Source organism: Lissotriton vulgaris, unplaced genomic scaffold, assembly GCF_964263255.1.
Source record: "Lissotriton vulgaris unplaced genomic scaffold, aLisVul1.2 SCAFFOLD_584, whole genome shotgun sequence".
NCBI lineage: Eukaryota > Metazoa > Chordata > Amphibia > Caudata > Salamandridae > Lissotriton > Lissotriton vulgaris.
In genome coordinates, this window is record NW_028247781.1 from 523,627 (window position 1) to 543,185 (window position 19,559).

General features: G+C 48.1%; 2 protein-coding genes across 3 annotated transcripts in view; one reads left to right on the plus strand and one right to left on the minus strand.

The window, feature by feature from the left end:
* Nucleotides 1-19,559, plus strand: part of PUSL1 (pseudouridine synthase like 1) — a 481,771-nt gene that overhangs the window by 227,658 nt on the left and 234,554 nt on the right. For both annotated transcript variants that reach the window (XM_086949793.1, XM_086949794.1), the window contains exon 3: nt 18,013-18,200. In XM_086949793.1, coding sequence (XP_086805919.1) covers nt 18,013-18,200 — 188 coding nt within the window. The remainder of the gene's footprint in view (nt 1-18,012; nt 18,201-19,559) is intronic.
* Nucleotides 1,356-14,250, minus strand: LOC147665047 (uncharacterized). The gene is made up of 2 exons (XM_086949792.1): nt 12,961-14,250; nt 1,356-1,409 (listed from the first exon to the last, which is right to left on the minus strand). Exons 1-2 carry the CDS (start codon nt 14,248-14,250, stop codon nt 1,356-1,358), a joined length of 1,344 nt encoding a protein of 447 aa, XP_086805918.1.

Consider the following 19,559-nt stretch of genomic DNA (forward strand, 5'->3'; position numbering starts at 1 on the left):
AGAACATTAGGCTAGCATGCTTTGCTCAGTCTTATACACCATGGCACTTTGCACCAGGACGGCCAAGCCCTATAAGTAGCAGGTGGCTTTTAGAATATAGACTATGTCTTGTTAACAGGGTATGCTTGCAAGCTCTTTGAGCAGTTTTGCAATATCTTGTACCGTCACTTCTATTCTCCCTCTGTCTGTTGCATTAGCACTCTGCTCTTTAGAGCAACCCGTAACTTTGTAGGGTCACGCTCCCCCACCATGGCCTTCCATAATGTTGCATATTGTCCTTTGTTATATAGTTAGGGTATTTGCACTGGCACATGGCGGATTTTGTACATTAGACTATATAAAGGGTGTGGCACATCGCACTTGATACCCAAGTCCTAAGCAGCGATCACTTGAACTCACACTTGGTGGTTACTAGAACATTAGGTGGACCATCACGCTGACTAGGCTTGCATTAGCCTGCCACACCATGGTAGAGGGACCGTAAGCTTTTTAAAGTTTGAGTACTGTGACACCTATAAGTGATTGTGTACTGCTCTAGACCTTACCTGACATCGCTTGAGTTATGTTAATAAGTTTTCACTCCACTCCTATGAAACATGTAAGTCAATGGTGCACAAGGAGCATTTCTGGCGTCAAGATACTGCCTGATTTCAGTTGTTTTCTTTAGTGGAATTTTATATGTTGCTTATTTTATTTTTAAATGATGTCTTTTAATGCAAACACGTTTTCTGAAGATTTTAAGTAATCAGACAAAGTGTTATCATCATCAGTAGACCTCCAGGTAGTGCTTAATATGTGAAAATAAATAAGTGTAGCAGCCCGATGGTTTTTAGGAGACTGCCACTGGGGCTGCCTTATGCTAGGATTGTCGAACATTAAAGCTGTCTAGTCTTGGTTCCCCCCTCATGTCTCTTTCTTCCACCGCCCTTCACTTCCTGCCTCTGTATCTCAATCTTACAGGTTCTTTTTCTGTCCCTGCTTTTGCCTTTTGTCACTATTTTCCTATCTTCCTCTAGATCCTTCTTTCTCCCTTTCTCTGGGTCAAGTCTGATGGAGAAAAATAAGTCCAAGCCCCCCTAAATTGAGGGGTGGTGCCCTCCACCGGCCACTTCCGGCCCGGCAATTCTTCCAGACTTTTGCAGTCTTTAGCACTCAGAGTCACACGGAGTCAGCTGTGTGTCATACATCGCATGACATCATATGCCGTATAGGGGTGCTCGGTACATCATCAGGATACCATATTTTTAGTTCACAGTTTATTTTTTATTTTTAAGATCATTCTTATCAACTGTGGCAGTCCAATTCATTTTTTTGCAAGCAACCCATGGCTTCAAACCTCAGAACGCATGGGATTGTCAAATGAAAGCCCAGGAGCTCAGGAGCTCGTCACGGGTAGTAAGCGCTGTAACCTGCAATAGCAATGCAATACAATTTGGTTAATCTAGTAGTTACTGGTAGCACCAGACTTAACGCCACATGGCTCATGAACAGTACATGGATTTAGGGATTTCATGGAGAGAAAGAGTCTGAGTGGCAGATGAAGTAATGTAATGAAGAGCAAGAGGATGGTGATGAAGATGAGGACAAGTTAGAAGAATTGGGGTGGGGAAGGAAGAGGATGAAGGCTAGAACGCAGGGACGATTGCCATAAAGCGCACCATGGTTATTTCTTGCACCTTTTCAGATTATGACGTTGTGTTGAGAAGTTCATGACTGAAAATGCCACTTAGGAAGGGTTGCAACTAGGCTGTTCGGTCAGTCCATTGTAGGTAAAAAAATAAATGTAGCTCAGCGGGTTAAGCAGTCAAGCACCTGTATCCTCAGATGTTTGTATCCTCCACGCCTTTGCTGCTCGGTCTCTTCCCTCTCTCGGAGGGAAGGATGCTTACACCTGGCATGCAGTGTCTGTTTTGTGAAGGAAGCTCTCACCTCTGCTGCTGGGGGTGGGCTGTGGGAGGGGCAAGAGGACAACTATTCTGTGTATGTGAGGGGAGCTTGTTCTGCTGCATTGCTTGTTGAGTTTGTGTCAGAAAGCATGTTCTGCCTCTAGTGTGCCACCAGGAGCAACTCTGGAACTTGTGTTCATGGAAACGGGCGTGAATAGATGTCACAGCCTGGCCTGAGGAGCGGGTTTCAAAATGTATGTGAACAAACAAACATTGGAAAATAGTACTGAAAAGGGGAACGCTGAAGACCAGAGAGGGCCCGGGTTTCACGAACTGGTAGAACATTAGCAGGCCAGATGGAGCTAAGAGACTTTAAAATGAATTAAAAAAATAGGACGACTCATGAGAACAACCGTATTATCAAAGCTAAGGCTGAGTCGGGACAATTTTTGGCTTGTGTGTCATAAGCAGGGAAGACATGGGCGAACTAGCATTCTTTATCTGCTATTTCATTCATTCTGTATTTCTGTGATTAATCACTCACTCCTGCACGCCCTTCTACAGCTGTCTTTCACTCCCCCTGGAGTAAACCTATGAAAAATAGACAAATGGACGAATGATGGTGCTTAAATAGTGCTATGCATTTACATGCGTCATATCCTCTTAATATTTAACCCCTTTTGAAAAGAAATCGTATCGGATGGGAAGAAGGTGGTGGAGTGCCTACACTCCTTTGATCCTTGCGCAATGGAAGACTTTATGTCCTATCCAGGCGTGAGGCGTTGCCCTCTTTTGGAATGATCGCCTGTGGGCAACGATACAGTTCATCCGGAATGCCAAGTTTACCCCTGACCTTTTTTGAACACACAGCACTTTGCATGACCATTCCATCCCTGGCCTCTTTGCTATTAACATATCGCATAGGTAGCACTGCAATTCAACATCTGCATCTCCCTACGACTAACACTGCCACATTGGGGGTTAGTTGCTCCACGTTCACTGAACATGTATCGAGTCCTGGCCTATAATTCTACACAATAATCGTAATATGTGTCTTGGTTTAATTGGTCAAACGAAGCAAACGTATTCTAAAGCTGCCTCTTTTGAACAAAATCATGGGTCTTATGCCTACGGTGCTTAGCGTCCATCTATACATCTGGCCAGGGGCGCAACTAGGTCTTAATTTCGGGGGGGGCTGACATGGCAGATGAAGGGGCGTGGCTAATGTAAATCAATGGGGCGGAGCTAAAATGGCAGATAATCAGGATCGGTTAATGCTCAGGTCAAGCTGAGAAAAAATGTGGTGAATTCTACATTTGAAACTGGACAACAATTAAAGCACACATTTTTGTTAGTTTGATGCATTGCCCCCCAAAACCCATACTCGCCCTGAATCTTAAAATTACCCCTGGCACACCAAAACACATACCCACGCTGAACCCTAAAATTAGCCCCCTCACACCCTAAAACCCATACCCGCCCTGAAATCTATAATTACCCCTGGCACCCCAAAACCCATACCCACCCCACACCCTAAAATTACCCCCTGGCACCCCAAAAAACAATACCACCCTGAACCCTAAAATCACCCCCCTGGAGCCCCAAAACCCATACCCGCCCTGAACCTTAAATTACCCCTGGCACCCCAAAAACCATACCCATGCTGAACCATAAATTCCCCCCTTGTCCCCCAAACCCACCCTGAACCTTAAAATTACCCCAGGCACCCCAAAACCCATACCCATGCTGAACCATAAATTCCCATCTGGCACCCCATAACCTATACCCACCCTGAACCCAAAAATAGCCCCCTGACATCCCAAACCCACACGTGCCCTAAACCCTAAAATTACCCCTGGCACTTTAAAACACATACCCACGCTGAACCCTAAAATTAATCCCCTGGCACCTCAAAACCCACACCCACCCTGAACCTTAAAATTACCCCTGGCACCCCAAACCCCATACCCATGCTGAACAATAAATGCCCCCCGGCAACCCATAACCAACACCCTCCCTGAACCATAAATTCCCCTCTGGCACCCCATAACCCATACCCACCCTGAACCCTAAAATTGCCCCCTGACACCCCAAAACCCACACCTGCGCTGAACCCTAAAATTACCCCTGGCACACCAAAACACATACCCACGCTGAACCCTAAAATTAACCCCCTCACACCCTAAAACCCATACCAGCCCTGAACCCTAAAATTACCCCTGGCACCCCAGAAACCATACTCATGCTGAACCATAAATTACCTTCTTGCCCCCAAAACCCATACCCACTCTGAACCTTAAAATTACCCCAGGCACCCCAAAACCCATACCCATGCTGAACCATACATTCCCCTCTGGCACCCCATAACCCATATCCACCCTGAACCCTAAAATAGCCCCCTGACATTCCAAAACCCATACCTGCCATAAACCCTAAAATTACCCCTGGCACTATAAAACACATACCCACGCTGAACCCTAAAATTAATCCCATGGCACCCCAAAACCCATACCCACTCTGAACCTTAAAATTACCCCAGGCACCCCAAAACCCATACCCATGCTGAACCATACATTCCCCTGTGGCACCCCATAACCCATACCCACCCTGAACCCTAAAATAGCCCCCTGACATTCCAAAACCCATACCTGCCCTAAACCCTAAAATTACCCCTGGCACTATAAAACACATACCCACGCTGAACCCTAAAATTAATTCCATGGCACCCCAAAACCCACACCCACCCTGAACCTTAACATTACCCCTGGCACCCCAAAACCCATACCCATGCTGAACCATAAATTCCCCCCGGCATCCCATAACCCATACCAACCCTGAACCATAATTCCCCCCTGAAACCCCATAACCCATACCCACCCTAAACCCTAAAATTGCCCCCTGACACCCCAAAACCCACACCTGCCCTGAACCCTAAAATTACCCCTGGCACACCAAAACACATACCCACACTGAACCCTAAAATGTTCCCTGGCACCCCATAACCCATACCCACCCTGAACCCTAAAATAGCCCCCTGACATCCCAAAACCCACACCTGCCCTGAACCCTAAAATTACCCCTGGCACACCAAAACACATACCCACGCTGAACCCTAAAATGTCCCCTGGCACCCCAAAACCCATACTCACCTTGACCCCTAAAATTGCCCCCTGGAACCTCAAAACCCATACCCGCTCAGAACCCTAAAATTACCCCCTGGCACCCCAATCCGTAACCCACCCTGAACCATAAAAGTACTCACTGGCACCCTAAAACCCACACCCACCCTGAACTCTAAAATTACCCACTACCACCACAAAAAAAAAATGAACACTACAAACTTACACTACATTTGCATATTTGGAGGGGACTGTCCTCTTTGACGTTTCTATGTATGTAAGTCAAGAACAACATTCAAAGTAACCTAGACATGCAGGCAGTAGGTAATGCTGTACTGAAAAATGCATTAAAGTTACTGGGACTTACATAAATAAAAAACTGCTGCCTGCTCCTCTGATACTATACAGTGGAGGCTGGCTGATCAGCAGCACTGTGTCCTGGCATCCAGTCCCTCGAAGGTCTCAGAGTATTTTTATTTATTTATTTATTTATTTATGCAATTTTATATAGCGCGGACTTTACCCGAAGGTGTCAGAGCACTTCACAATAGGAACAGAAAAGATACAAACTGAGAACATTACACGAGCAACAGATTGCAGAGGCATACATTACGTTACATACGGTAAAGTGATAATTGTGAGCAACCAAGAATACATGAGGTAGTAAAAATTGTGAGAAACCAAAAATACATGAGGTAGACAAGGTAATTGTGACACTTGTGAGCAAACAAAATACATGAGGTAGTAAAAATGTGGGCTACCAAAAATACATGAGGTAGTAAAAAGTGCTCAGGAGGGAAAAGTGACAAGTGTGCAGGCTACAAGAGAAGTAGATAGGTGGGGGTCAAATGGCTCCTGGATTCTCCTTGCCTGGGCCTCCTCTGCTTCTTCCCTGGTGCCCTTGGATGCGAAAATAGAAAGATCCATGGCCCTGTTCACCATTTATCTGGTGAGCAGCGCCTTGGATGTGAATTCCATCCAAGTACACAGACAGCAGGGGCAAAGGGATGGCCAGTGCAGGTGATGCTTTTCCTTTGTAAATTAATTCCTGCTGGCGTCATAGCCCAGGGGTTGCTGTCTGCGCACTTGTATGAAATACACATCTACACAAGTGCACAGACAGCACCCCATGGGCTATGACGCCAGCAGAAATTCCTTTACAAAGGAAAAGCATCACCTTAACTGGCCAGCCCTTTCCCCCTGCTGTGCACTTCACACCCCATGCTCACAAGCGATCAAGTGCTTAGGTGAAATCCCTGCCTTCAGGCAAGGATTTCACCTCGCGGCGCCACCGTAGAGGAAAACAAGAGGTGGGGGCAGGAGGTCACTCACTGAAGCAGAGGCTGGCTGGCTCGGGCTGCTGGGCCTCTCAGAAAGCATTAAAAAAATCATTCTCCGATCGGATGCTATCTTGCACCATTTCAGTGCGTGTAATCTTAGCCCGGGCAGAGGAGGCGACGGGGGGGGGGGGGGGGGGGGGGCTGAAGCCCGGTGAGCCCAATGGGTGTTGCGCGCCTGCATCTGGCAATCCTTGCTGAGGATGCAGATTTCGTGCATTAACAGCATCAGGTGATTTTTCTACTTTAAACATACATTTGATGGTCAATATGTGGGAAATTTCACTTTGTTACTTGTTTTACTGCTTTGAAAGAAATAGACATATATGAAACTTTTAGATTTTAGAATATCAAACCTTTGCTTTTGTCTGTATTTCTTTAAATTCATAGCAAGGAATGGCGGGCACGCAGTATAATTTTATTTTGGTACACAAGAGACGGAGGGAAGCTTTGCAATGCACGCTTGTTACAGGATTAGTCAAGTGCATTGATATGCTGTCAAGACAGAATCTTGTTTCTACAGATGGTGATGAATGAAACCTGCAGCAGCCTTTGGCCAGATTCACAAAGAGTTTTCCATGAGCAGGTGTAATTTACTCCAAAATTTCCAGGAGTAGGTTACACCTACTCATAGCAAAAAGCTTCAAGAATCAGCCCAAATTTGTAGAATATGATGCTCAGATACTTTTCTCATTCAACCTACAGCAAAGTCAGCAAAGGCACCTACCATGGCAGTCGCTATTACCTTCATTAACTTCATCAGGCTGGAGTCTATGAAAGCTGCATAGCAGCATTTAGAATCCAAACCTAACTAGCACTGACAGAGCCAATAAGTCTTTTCTTTTTTTTTTAGTGGTAATAGTCTGTTGCCCCCCTTTGATCTTCGAAAGAAAATCCCATGAAGTAGCGTATGTACCCGTAGAGAAGAGTGTCATGAAGAGGAGTTACAAGATGATGTTTGTGTTGTAAGTGGTAGTACACGTAAAAGGGATAATTAGCTAAATATTGGATAGTTTTATATTTTAGACAAAGGACCAGTATTTCCTTTGCACCTTTCAGAAAGCCTAAGTGCCTGGATGTCTTTACTTTGTGAAGGTACAAAAAACTCTAAATCCCATAACACTTTCCCATAACAGCATAGTCGATTAAATTAACCCGAAGGGTGATTGGTAAATAGCTCTCTATCCTTATAACAATCTTAGTCATTCAAACAGCAAGCACTCCCTAAACAAGCAAGCATTGTCAAAGCCAATATATTTCACCTTTGGGCTTTGCCTATGCAGACCTGTTGGCTTGTGTCTTCATGAAATGCGCATGTATTCGTCATGATGCTATGTCGAGAGCATGTCATGTTGGGAATAGTTTTAGTTTACCATTCAAAGATGGCAGACGTCCAGAGTGGTAAGTAAAACAAATATAAAAACTTTAAAAGTGCCCTAAATGGGATTTTTTAAAGTAGTAGAGCTACCAGGCCGCAAATTTCAGCTTGTGGTCCCTCCAAAAAGAAAAGCAAATTTTTAGGAAAAAAAGAACAAGCTGGATGGGTGGAAATGATGATGGAGCTGGGTGGGGAAGGAGGTTGTAAAAATTAAAAAAACAAAACTGAGCTGTATGTGTCGGGTAGTAGACGCGAAGAGGCAAACAAATAAGTTGGGAAGGATAATGGAGACCGTGGGGGCGAGAATTTCACTGGAGAAGCAGCACACGAGGGAGAGAGCAAGAAAATACATACAGTTCCCTGAATTTAAGCAGCGGAAGGATACTAATCATCCAATCAAAACAGCGGTAAGCTGTGTATTGTCCACAAAAGTTATTCAGCGACAGGCATATAAAATCTATACGTAGGGAAAGCCTGAAAAGCAATATTCTGAAATAAAAATGTCATTATGTAATTAAAGTATTACAGCAACAAGATACATTTAACTTTGCATCTGTATTCTGACTGAAGATTTACTTGATGGCCTCTAAACAAAACCTAATAAGAGCTCAAATGGGACAATGTAATCATGCATGAAATTCCATGGCCTAAATGTACTGCCAATCTAAGCAGTCGCAACCCATGAAAAATACTGGAATGCCAATCTTAGTGGGTTGGCCAAAGTCAACTCCCTCTCTTTGCCAGTCATTGTACTTTTTGGAAGAATAGAGGAATTGTACTTTTTGGAAGAATAGAGGATACAGGCAGGGCTTTAAGTGGGCAGGGTTTCACCGGGTCTGAGCACCAGCAGTTTTTAAAGGAGGCCTCAAAACTGGTCCCTATGAGGCTCTGTTTTGTGCCCTGGCACAGTCGGTCCGTTTTTGTCCGAACCGTAGTGACAGCAGGCACATCGATGTGCGCACGCTCACACTGCTCACTTGTCACTAATACAGAAGTTACGGCATGACGTCATGCCAGGGGAGCGTTTTAGGGGAAGGGAAATCCTTTAAAGAGAGTCATTTTCTCTCTTGATTTCCCTTCTCTTTTTGAAACTCAGGAGCAGTAACATTGTCGGGGTGTTACCAGGGCTTTAAGTGGAAGCGTTTTCAATATTATATACAAGCCATAGTTGCTGCTTATTTATGTAATGCAACTAACAACCGTTGACAAAGCAAATAGTTCAGACTTGTCATAGATGTGATGTTACTTGTATCATATATCTGGATGCACAGACAGAAACAACAAAATAGAAGTCGGACGGCACACTATGCTAACTAAGCACAGATTTTTAGCTTACATGTTTTTATGCCACACCCTTCATTACATTGGCCACACCCCTTTGAGAGACCCCTAAGCGTTTTCATTCCACTTAAAGCCCTGGATATAGGTTCCTCCAGACAGCATAAGCTGTCTCTCCACAAACTTGAAAAGGGAACTTTAGGTAGCCAAGCGTCCTCTAAACTAATATCTCTGTTGCACTTTGCAAGTAAAGTGTTTGCCTTGACAGTCCTGCCAAACTTTGAGGAGTGGGTTCAATAAATGGAGGTAGTAACTAAAGATGTATAGGCTTAAGGTGAGGCTTTCTGGGGTGAAGAATTTCAGCGCGTGTTTTGATAAAGATGACAGGTAATTTTGCACGCAATTGCGGTTACAAAACATATAGGGACCGGATCCCCCAGCATGCTCCACGCCCTCCCCTCACCCACCCAATAATTAAACTTGAGATTTTAGGTGGGTGTCAAAAAACGGCCATGTTTAATATTCACACAACATAAACACGACGAAGTATTATTATTAAAATTATTAAAACTTGTAAATCAGAACACCAAATTAAAACTGTACATTATCATTATAATAATCAAACACACAGAATGACATTATCCCCCCAGCACCAAGGGGCCCTCTGGCCAGGCTCTCCCCAGGAAGCGATGCCCACGCGAGGCGCAACCCACCTGCGTCATAGAGTGATGGGCCCCAGCCCTCGTAACCTTGTCCGCCATTACAGGGCACCACCACTCCTCCACCAGGTTGACCAGGGACCCAGGAGGCTCGTATCTGTCGCCCTAGCCTCCCCAACCGGTGGTCTCCATCCCCCTGTGAAGAGCTTACCCTCTCTCCCCTCAGTGCTGGCCTAAGGGAGTGCTCAAAGGTGGACTCCCGTCTATGCCATCTATCAAGATCAGTGTTCCAATGTCTCTTTTCCGCCACACCCCCTCGAACTGCCTAGCTAAGGGACGGGTGGGTGGGAGATTAAATAAAACAGGCCACCGAGCCTGAGATTAACAGAGATGAGGGGGGGGGGGGGCGCAGAAGATGTGAGCAGGTCCGTGCGCAGGCGAGGAAAGAGGCCGACCGAATTGAGCGTGTGACCTATATAGGTCACGGCCTCTGACCCCGCCTGCGCCGGAAACGCGTCATCGCCCGCCCCGGAAGGACTTCCTTTGTTTGCCCGGTCGCCTCCCATAGGGTGGACGACCGGCCCCTCTCTACCAATGGGGGTGCGTGGGCCGGGGGGCCGGCCCCTAATGGCGGGCTCATCTAGCCTCGCCCTTGGTATAGGGACCGGATCCCCCAGCATGCTCCACGCCCTCCCCTCACCCACCCAATAATTAAACTTGAGATTTTAGGTGGGTGTCAAAAAACGGCCATGTTTAATATTCACACAACATAAACACGACGAAGTATTATTATTAAAATTATTAAAACTTGTAAATCAGAACACCAAATTAAAACTGTACATTATCATTATAATAATCAAACACACAGAATGACATTATCCCCCCAGCACCAAGGGGCCCTCTGGCCAGGCTCTCCCCAGGAAGCGATGCCCACGCGAGGCGCAACCCACCTGCGTCATAGAGTGATGGGCCCCAGCCCTCGTAACCTTGTCCGCCATTACAGGGCACCACCACTCCTCCACCAGGTTGACCAGGGACCCAGGAGGCTCGTATCTGTCGCCCTAGCCTCCCCAACCGGTGGTCTCCATCCCCCTGTGAAGAGCTTACCCTCTCTCCCCTCAGTGCTGGCCTAAGGGAGTGCTCAAAGGTGGACTCCCGTCTATGCCATCTATCAAGATCAGTGTTCCAATGTCTCTTTTCCGCCACAAGGGCGACTAGGGGCCATAGGTCTGGCGCCCTTCCCCCCTTCCAGTAAATGCAGCACAAAAGACCATATGCTATTAATCCATGCGTTCATGCCAATGTCCGACAAGTGTACACCATCATGGTGGAACATCGCTGGGCCAGAAATCATCTTATGGGGTAAGTGCAGCAAACGGCCCTTCGCTGAGCACAGCTTTGCCAACTCACCATTGAGACGTCTTACTGATATGTTCAAAACTCTAGCCCTGATGTCCTTGCCCCACCATTTCCTCGGAATCATACATGACCATGCAATCCTGGCCTGTGGGAAGGTGTGACCAAGCCAAGAAAATTCTGCGAGGAGCGCCTCCTTGACTGCCAAGCGTCCGCGGTCAACCATGTCGTTGCCGCCCAGATGGATTATGATTAGGTCCGGAGACTTCTGTCCCTCGCGCTCTTTAATCTCCTCCACCAGCCGCCGCAGATGCCGAATGCGCATTCCTCCCACACCATGCCATAGAAATTCAGCCCCGACCAAACTCGATGGCTTCCTCAGACGGCGCCGTCGCAGATGCTCAGCCGCCCGACGCACAAATGAGTGACCCAACACCCACACCACCATTCCCGGCATACTAATCAGAGAGGAAATAGAAAAGTTAGCAAAATCGTGGCACAAAACTGCTTGTCAAAGTAATTCAGGGCGAATGTAACGCTTGAAACAATCAGACGACCAGCGGCCCACCTTCTTAACAGCCACAGATGACAACCCTGCTCCTGCCGCCAAAGTTGCTGCCCCTATTCTGAAGGAGTGGGAAGAGTAACCCGCGCCCCCCAAACCCAGATGTGTTAAGGCCCTCTGCAATACTGCCTTGAATTGAAACTGCGATACGCACTCTCCATTCTCATGGATGAACAAGGCTGTCCCCCCCCCACTAGGGCGCAGGGCTAGGTACTCCTGCATGCAAGCCACCGGGCATACCGGGGCTCCCAGAGCGGGGTGCAAGTGAATCACCGCCCCCTTACCCGCCTGGTCAGTCTTGGATTTCGTAAGGATCACTACCAGGTCACCATGCTCAATTCTTGTGTCCCTAAACTGGATCCCACCATCATGATTGTTACGAGAAGACCCCACAATCTCACCCAGGCGGAAGGCACCATAAAATGCCAGGGAAAAAACCGCTGCAAAGAGCCTGCCCTCATATGCTGAGGTGCAGAGCGAAGGCAATACCCCCAGGATATCCCCCAAAGTCCTCACATCTAAAGGGCGTCTGCAATCCCGCTTGGGCCCCTCCAGCCTAGCCCAACCCGATAAAGCCTTCTTGACCACAAAGGATGACCCAGGATCGTGTGAACCCGCCAATCTAGCAAAGAACCCCACTGCTGAAATATGCGCCCTAGCATAAGAGAGAGACCTGCCCTGATCCCTGATTCGCTGCAAGAAAGAATACATGGCCTGATCGGAGAACCAGTTCGTATGGCCCGCCTTTTGGACCAGGCACCTGTAAGTCAAAAAACACTGTTGATACCCAACCCGAGTGCGGTCACTCAGTGAGGCACCTACCAGCCCCGCTAGAGCGGGGCTCCAATCCTCCACAGTGATGGGGGAAACACTGTCATCTCGTCCTCCGCTCCCGGGTGGAACTTCCTGAACTCCTGTAACTTGGAACGAGACAAAGCATCAGCAGCGTGGTTATCAACGCCCGGAATGTGTGCAGCCCTGAACGTCAAATTCAATTTCAAACACTCCAACACCAGCCGCTTCAACAGTCTCAACACGTGTGTACATGTAGCCCCCTGCCTGTTAATAGCTTCCACCACAGCCATGTTGTCAGACCAAAAGATCACCCATCTGTTCCTGAAGTACTCTGCCCAAATGCTCACTGCTACCAAGATCGGGAACAATTCTAGAAATGCAATGTTCTTGGTCAGACCACTCTCATGCCACTCACGTGGCCATTCAGCCCCGCACCAACACGAGCCCAATATTGCCCCAAAACCAATGCTCCCAGCCGCATCCGTGAACAATCCCAGCTCCTTGCTAGACACCGCCGGTGCCGGCCAAACCACAGACCCGTTAAAGTCCGCAAGGAAACTCAGCCACACCTTCAAGTCATTCTTTACCTCTGCTCTGAGGCGCACCCTGTGGTGCTTCTGGGACAGTCCTACCATAGCTCTTGCAATTGATCTCGAGAAAGGGCGCCCCATAGGAATGATTCTCAGGGCGAAATTAAGCTGGCCAACAAGTACCTGTAACTGATGCAAAGTCACCTTAGTAGAAGACAATGCCGCCTCAATGGCCCTAGAAAAAGCCTGGACCTTATCAAGGGGCAACCTACACTCGCCTGCCACAGAGTCAATCTCTATGCCCAAGAATGACATACATGTCGCCGGGCCAACCGTCTTACCAGGGGCTAGGGGTATCTTGAATTCATGAAACATGGCCACCAACTGCTCCAAGGCGTGCTCACAATCCGCGGAAGCCGCTGGCCCCATCACCATAAAGTCGTCCAAGTAGTGCACGACCCCTTTGTAGCCAGACCTATGTGAAAATAGCCAGTGAAGCATTGAGCTAAAAGTCTCAAAATATCGGCAAGATACTGCACACCCCATAGGCATACACCGGTCATAATAGAACTTGCCATTCAATTGGAAACCTAACAGGTGATAGTCCTCCGGGTGCACTGGCAAAAGGCGAAAGGCAGATTCTATGTCTGTTTTTGCCATGATGGCTCCTGGGCCCAGGTCCCTCAATTTCCGCAGAGCAGCATCAAATGAGGCATAATTCACTGAACACAAAGCAGGGTCAATTGCATCATTCACTGAGGCCCCTCTGGGTGCCGACAGATTATGGATCATCCTAAACTGACCAGGGTCCTTCTTGGGGACCACCCCTAAAGGAGAACACACATAACCAGGCAGGGGAGGAGTCGAAAAGGGGCCCGCTACCCGCCCCAACCCCAGCTCTTTGTCAATTTTGGCTTTGACCACTGCTGGCTGGGCCCGTGCTGACAGTAGATTATTGCAAAAGTCAACAGGGGGAACGTCCTGCGCTGGAATGCGAAAACCCTCAGAAAAACCTAGGTATAGTAACTCGGCTGCTGATCGGTCAGGATACTGATTCAGCCAATAAATCAGTCTCCCAATGTCCACAGGGGTGGGCAATTCAAGGCTGCGGGGGCTTGATGTCTTTACCCCCTCCTCCCTTCTCTTTGGATTTTTTAATGCACTTGAACTCTGGGTGGGAAGGATGTCCACAATAGGAGCACACGTGCTTGAACTTGCACTTATCAGCGGGCCAGGTGCATGTCTTCCTGTTAAAAGCCCAACAGGTTCCTCTTTTCTCACCGGCTCCCCCCAGCGAGGTCCGAAAGGGCTGCCTAGCTGGTAGAAACCCCCCGGACTTGCCCCCATTCACGCTTTCAAGCCAAACATTGACCTCCACCTGGTCCCACCCCATGTCAGGATCCTGTACCTTTTCCCATCTAAAGTCCCTATCATAGTCTAACCAGGCAGAACCACCATGAGTTGCGTGCGCCTTCAAAATCTTATGCTGATAATAGACCAAGGATGCCGCCAGCTCTGGCTTCTTTTCAATCAAAACTGTCATGAAAACCTGAAAACCAAAAAGCCAATTGGTAATGGACTCCTCTACTCTCGGCCTCCTATCCTTACCAGCGCTGTCCTTACCATCTTTATCTTTGTACTCTACCTCCCACCTTTTGGGCCGGATGAGAGAAAACAGATCTACATATTCCCCTTTCCAGATCTTCTCTTTAGTCTCGAGTGGCACATGGGTAGCCAAGCGGCCAGGTTTGGACAACACATAACCCTGCCCCCCCACGGCTTTCTGCCCACTGGCAGACAAGACACTCGGGCCCTCAGGCTTACCTCCTGACGATGCGGGACCGACCGTCCCTGATGCAGTGGACTGCTGACCTGACTGTCCTATAGCACCCCGCTCCTTGACCAGTAACGCTAGCTGGGCCCAAATCTCGCCAAGGGTGGGATCCTCAGATGCACTTGGAGCCCATGGCGCGACTGCTGCGGTGGCTACCACTGTCCCTGGCGTGGAGGGGGGGCTGCCGCCACCGGCGCCATACCCACCCCCCCACCTCCCTGCTCCTTAGGACCTGTTGCTAATGCTTTAAGTGCCCCCAATATTTCGATAAGCGGGCCCGAAGCTGCATCACCCGGGATAGGAGTCACCGGTGCTGCAGGTTGGGGGGCCGATGGGGTCACAGGTGTGGGCGCTACTGGTGCTCCTGTCTCAGGTGGATGCACACCCCCCCCAGTGACCGGGACCGGCGCAAGGGCAGCTAGTGCCTCACGAATCTCTTCTAAAATCGCCCCCGTCCTGTCCTCCGATGGGGCGACAGGAGCGGGCGTCCCCGGATTACCAGGTGGTGCTGGCGGCAATTCCGGTTGCTTAGGGGGCGGTACAATCACAACCTCAGGTTCAAGCGGGACCACTTTAGGCTGCGTCTTAGCCCGACCTCCCGCTTTCTTGCTCTTGCCCCGCCCGCCCTGCTTGTTAACCCTAGGCTTTTTATTCAAGGGTGGGAAAGCGGCCCTGGGGGGGACACCGGGCCTACGCGGGCGCTCCTCGATCACCTCGGGCTCACTCTCAGGCTCGGGAAGCCCCCCGTCCCCCTCCTCCTCGCTACTGTCCGAGCCTCCATCGAATTTGGCCAGCAGCGCTTTAAGCAGCTGCGCTACTTCTGGGTCTTTACCCTTTCGTTTCTGGTGGACACCTTTAGGTGGCATAGCGCCCTCAGAGTGTGTGCGCGGGAAAAATTAAAATTGCGCCTCACGCTCGTGAACACCCCCGGCAGCGCCGCTCAAGACAACCCCCTCCCGCCTACGCAGCTCGCGCCCAGGCGGCAGGCAAGAGGCGTCGGAGCTCAGCGAGTCCCTGTAAAACACAAAACACGCCGCAGCCTGTGCAGGCCCCAGGGACCCCCACCGAACGATCACGCAACAGGGTGAACCCCGAAGCCCACCCAAGCCTGCAGCCTCGTGAGCCACAACCCCCTCACCTGTCGCACTGGTCGCTGCTGCCCGACTCCGTTTCACCGCGATCCCGCACAGTCCGGCTCGCACTCCGCCACGCCTTTCGACCAGCCGCCGTGACTTCTCGGCACCACGAGGAAGCGAGGGGCGACTATGGGGCAGGGGAATCTACAAGCACAGGGACCGGGCAATACGTAAGATTAAATAAAACAGGCCACCGAGCCTGAGATTAACAGAGATGAGGGGGGGGGGGGGGGGGCGCAGAAGATGTGAGCAGGTCCGTGCGCAGGCGAGGAAAGAGGCCGACCGAATTGAGCGTGTGACCTATATAGGTCACGGCCTCTGACCCCGCCTGCGCCGGAAACGCGTCATCGCCCGCCCCGGAAGGACTTCCTTTGTTTGCCCGGTCGCCTCCCATAGGGTGGACGACCGGCCCCTCTCTACCAATGGGGGTGCGTGGGCCGGGGGGCCGGCCCCTAAAGGCGGGCTCATCTAGCCTCGCCCTTGGTATATACATGGCTTGTAAGTCGCTATTAGAAAGGGAAGGCCCCTTCCTAATAGCGAGTCGCAAAACACTATTTTGTGAGTCACAAAATAGTGTTAGTACATGGGCCAGAGGAAAATTGCATGCGCAAACGGGTTGCAAACCCGTTTGCGCATGCAATTTTCCGTCGTACATCTGTCCCCTAGTAACTATGTGACACCCCACAAAGCACTGTTGCTTAATATAATCAGTAATTCGCTATACTTGTAGAAAGACTTTCAAAATCCTTATTCTAACTAATTAAGATTTTTGTGGCAATAATTTTAAAGAGATGTTGATAAAATGATGTTGCCTCACTTGCGTCACACTGTTCAGTTTTTTTAAACATAGTCAAATCCCCCAGGTTACAATGTAGACCTCTTCCAGTATTAATGAAGCATATTGCTGTTACTTTCATTAACCTTTCCACACAGGTTAGACTGAAAACCACACATAACAGTTCAAAGTAAATGGGCATCATGGTTTGCAGGCGCTCTACCTTGCTTAAATTTTGTATGTTGGATTCCTTCCCTAACACCTTTATAAAAGTATATATTGCCAAAGTAGCCATTGTGGCTGTGGTTGCAGCTCCTTTGTTGTGCACTGCTCTGTACACACAATTAGAAGGTATGGAATTAAAAGCCAGATGCAGAATTTTGCAGTTTAGTCAGCCAAGCCTGTGCTAGTAATGAACAGAGACCTTTTGAAACAGAAATATCAGCTACCAAATCCACACTGAACACATCATGTGAAGAACAAAGTCTGTAGGTGGAACACAGAACCAGGGTTCCTTCTTCATGGGCAGGCAATAAGTTATTTCTCAGCCATTTCTCACTGAAAAGTTTGGGTTATTTTGATCAAGTATATAAATATAATTTTGGACAAGTCTTTATGCATTTTGATTTAACCGGATAGAGCTGTGCATGATTTGTAAAAGAATCATTGCCTGTGCACAAAGCTGTGCTCAGAAGCCCTACCGCCACTGTTAAAATGAATACCAAGGCTGCGTAATCTTGAATCCACCTCATCCCTCATTAATCCACTACCAGACACTCCCTGCCTTTTTATCTCACTCTTGTAGGATGTTGCTTTCTCCCTTTGCAACTGTTTTCCGTCTTTCTTTTCCTTCTTTCTCCTTTACATGTTTTTCTCCTGTCTTGCTCTCGGTTAATATTTGATGAGGAAAAATATTCAACGGTCCCCAAAAGTGAGTGCCGGTGGGCCCCACGGGCAACCTCCAGCTCAAATTAGGCACTGCTAGAGATTAAAGACCAAGAGTCAGAATGATGGATTTTAGTGGATTGCACAGTTTGGCAATTTTGTTTCTACCGCTTCAGGTGTTTAGGTTAACCTTTTGCTTACTTCAGACAGATCCTTTCCCTCAAAATGGGTGAAAAGTCCTGCAACAGGCACTGTGGGAGAAAAAAAAAATCTGCATTCCAATTTTTTGTTGGATTATTCTCCAGGCTGCAACGAAAGGTGGCATTGATTGGCTAATATCAACTGGTTGACTGGTAGAGTCCAGAAAAAACGTTTTGTTTTCTGTCTACGTAGACCGAAGTGTTCATGTGTGTTTTTGTGTTGTAGTTCTATTTTTGTGGGTATTTCTCTAAAGCCCTCCTTTCTCACTGTTTTCACAGCTTGCAGCGCAGAACCTTAAGCCCGCTGTCCCAATCACTTTCTCCATCTCTAGCCGAACAGACTCAGGGGTACACGCCCTCTGCAACTCAGCACATCTCGATATTCAGCGAACCAATGGGAAGCCACCCTTCTCAGAGGATGTTCTGGTTCATGCTCTGAACCATTACCTTAAACCAGAGTCCATCAGGTGAGCCACAGACAACAGCATATATCCTATATATTTCACTTAATTTGGAATGCCTTAGGTCCACCACCTATTGGCTGTACACCATTGGACACGATGAGCTCATCCCTACTTCCAAGAGACAAACACTTTGAAACAGTCTACTATCCAGCCAGAATGCCTTACTCCATATGTAACTCATGTAATTGCTGCTGTCCATCCACTTCTCCCCAATTATGTAACACCCTACCTTAACTACCTCCGAACTATTTGTCCACATATCCTACCATATATTGTATTTTATTTTTATATAGTGCCACTATGCATTTTTATGTACCCCACGTGTATCTCATGTTATTGCTGCTGTGAAATCTCTGTAAAACACTCTGATATCTTTTGGTCTAGTTTGCACTACATAAAACTCGTGAAATAAATGAATAGGAAGTGGTGTTCTATACTAGGAGTTGACACTGCCACATCCGTCTGCATTTGCATACAAAGTCATGTTTGGTGACGTGCAACCATGTCTCTTTGGTTCTGAGGATGGGTAAAGGAGAGAATTACTTTTTCTTCAATCTAAGATCACTGTCTTCCTCTGTGGAGTAACATTTTGTCATAAACTAGAAACAGGAATTGGGGTGATGGCGTGTAGCCATTCTAATAATGTGACTGCACCACCTTTTCTGGAATGGAAGAGTATGGCGCAGGTGAGGCCAAGAGAAAGATAAGATCTGGTACAGAAGGGGATTTTCAAAAGTCAACAGCTCATGGCAAGGCCCCCACATGCTCTAATCCTTACAAACCATCACCGAAACCCCTGTGTCGGTCATTGATGTTACCGGTGGTTCCTTAAGAATGGCTCTGCTAATCATTTTTCAAAGATATTGGCAAATTTAGTATGTCACATCCAAAGTGAAGTTTAATGTATCTGATAGAGACATCTAGCTCCAGATTTCTTACCTTTGAATTATCCCCAGGCGCCAGACTGGATCTGGAAACTTTTCCACATATGTCCCTCAGATCGTCGGTAAAGAGCATCGAGCGACTCTGTAGAGTTGACGTCAAACGGATGTGACTTCGGCAGAGTCCATATAAACCCTCCCGTGATGCGCTGACGTCAGTTCTTCCTTTCCACGCGGATCTGGAGAGCGGTACCTCTGTCCATTTTTAGCCTATCTTGACAGAGTGCTTTTATCTGGGTGTTTTTGACTACGATGTCGACCTCGCACCCTTATTCTATTTGCATGTGGTGTCTGGGCGTGCACCGTGACTCTGAAGGGTGCGGCTCATGTCTTCAGTTTCAGTCGTCAGAGCTGCAGGAGTGCCGCATGACACTGTTAGTGGCGACGTGGTCGAAAGTCCCTTGTCACTCGCAGTCCTCTT

Excerpts from the sequence above, each read along its gene's own strand:
- LOC147665047 (XM_086949792.1), bottom strand. The coding sequence starts at position 14,250 with ATGGGGGCAAGTCCGGGGGGTTTCTACCAGCTAGGCAGCCCTTTCGGA. Across the intron at positions 1,410-12,960 it reads GGGTGCGCCTCAGAGCAGAG|GTTACAGCGCTTACTACCCG; the intron begins GTAAAGAATGAC and ends TTGCTATTGCAG.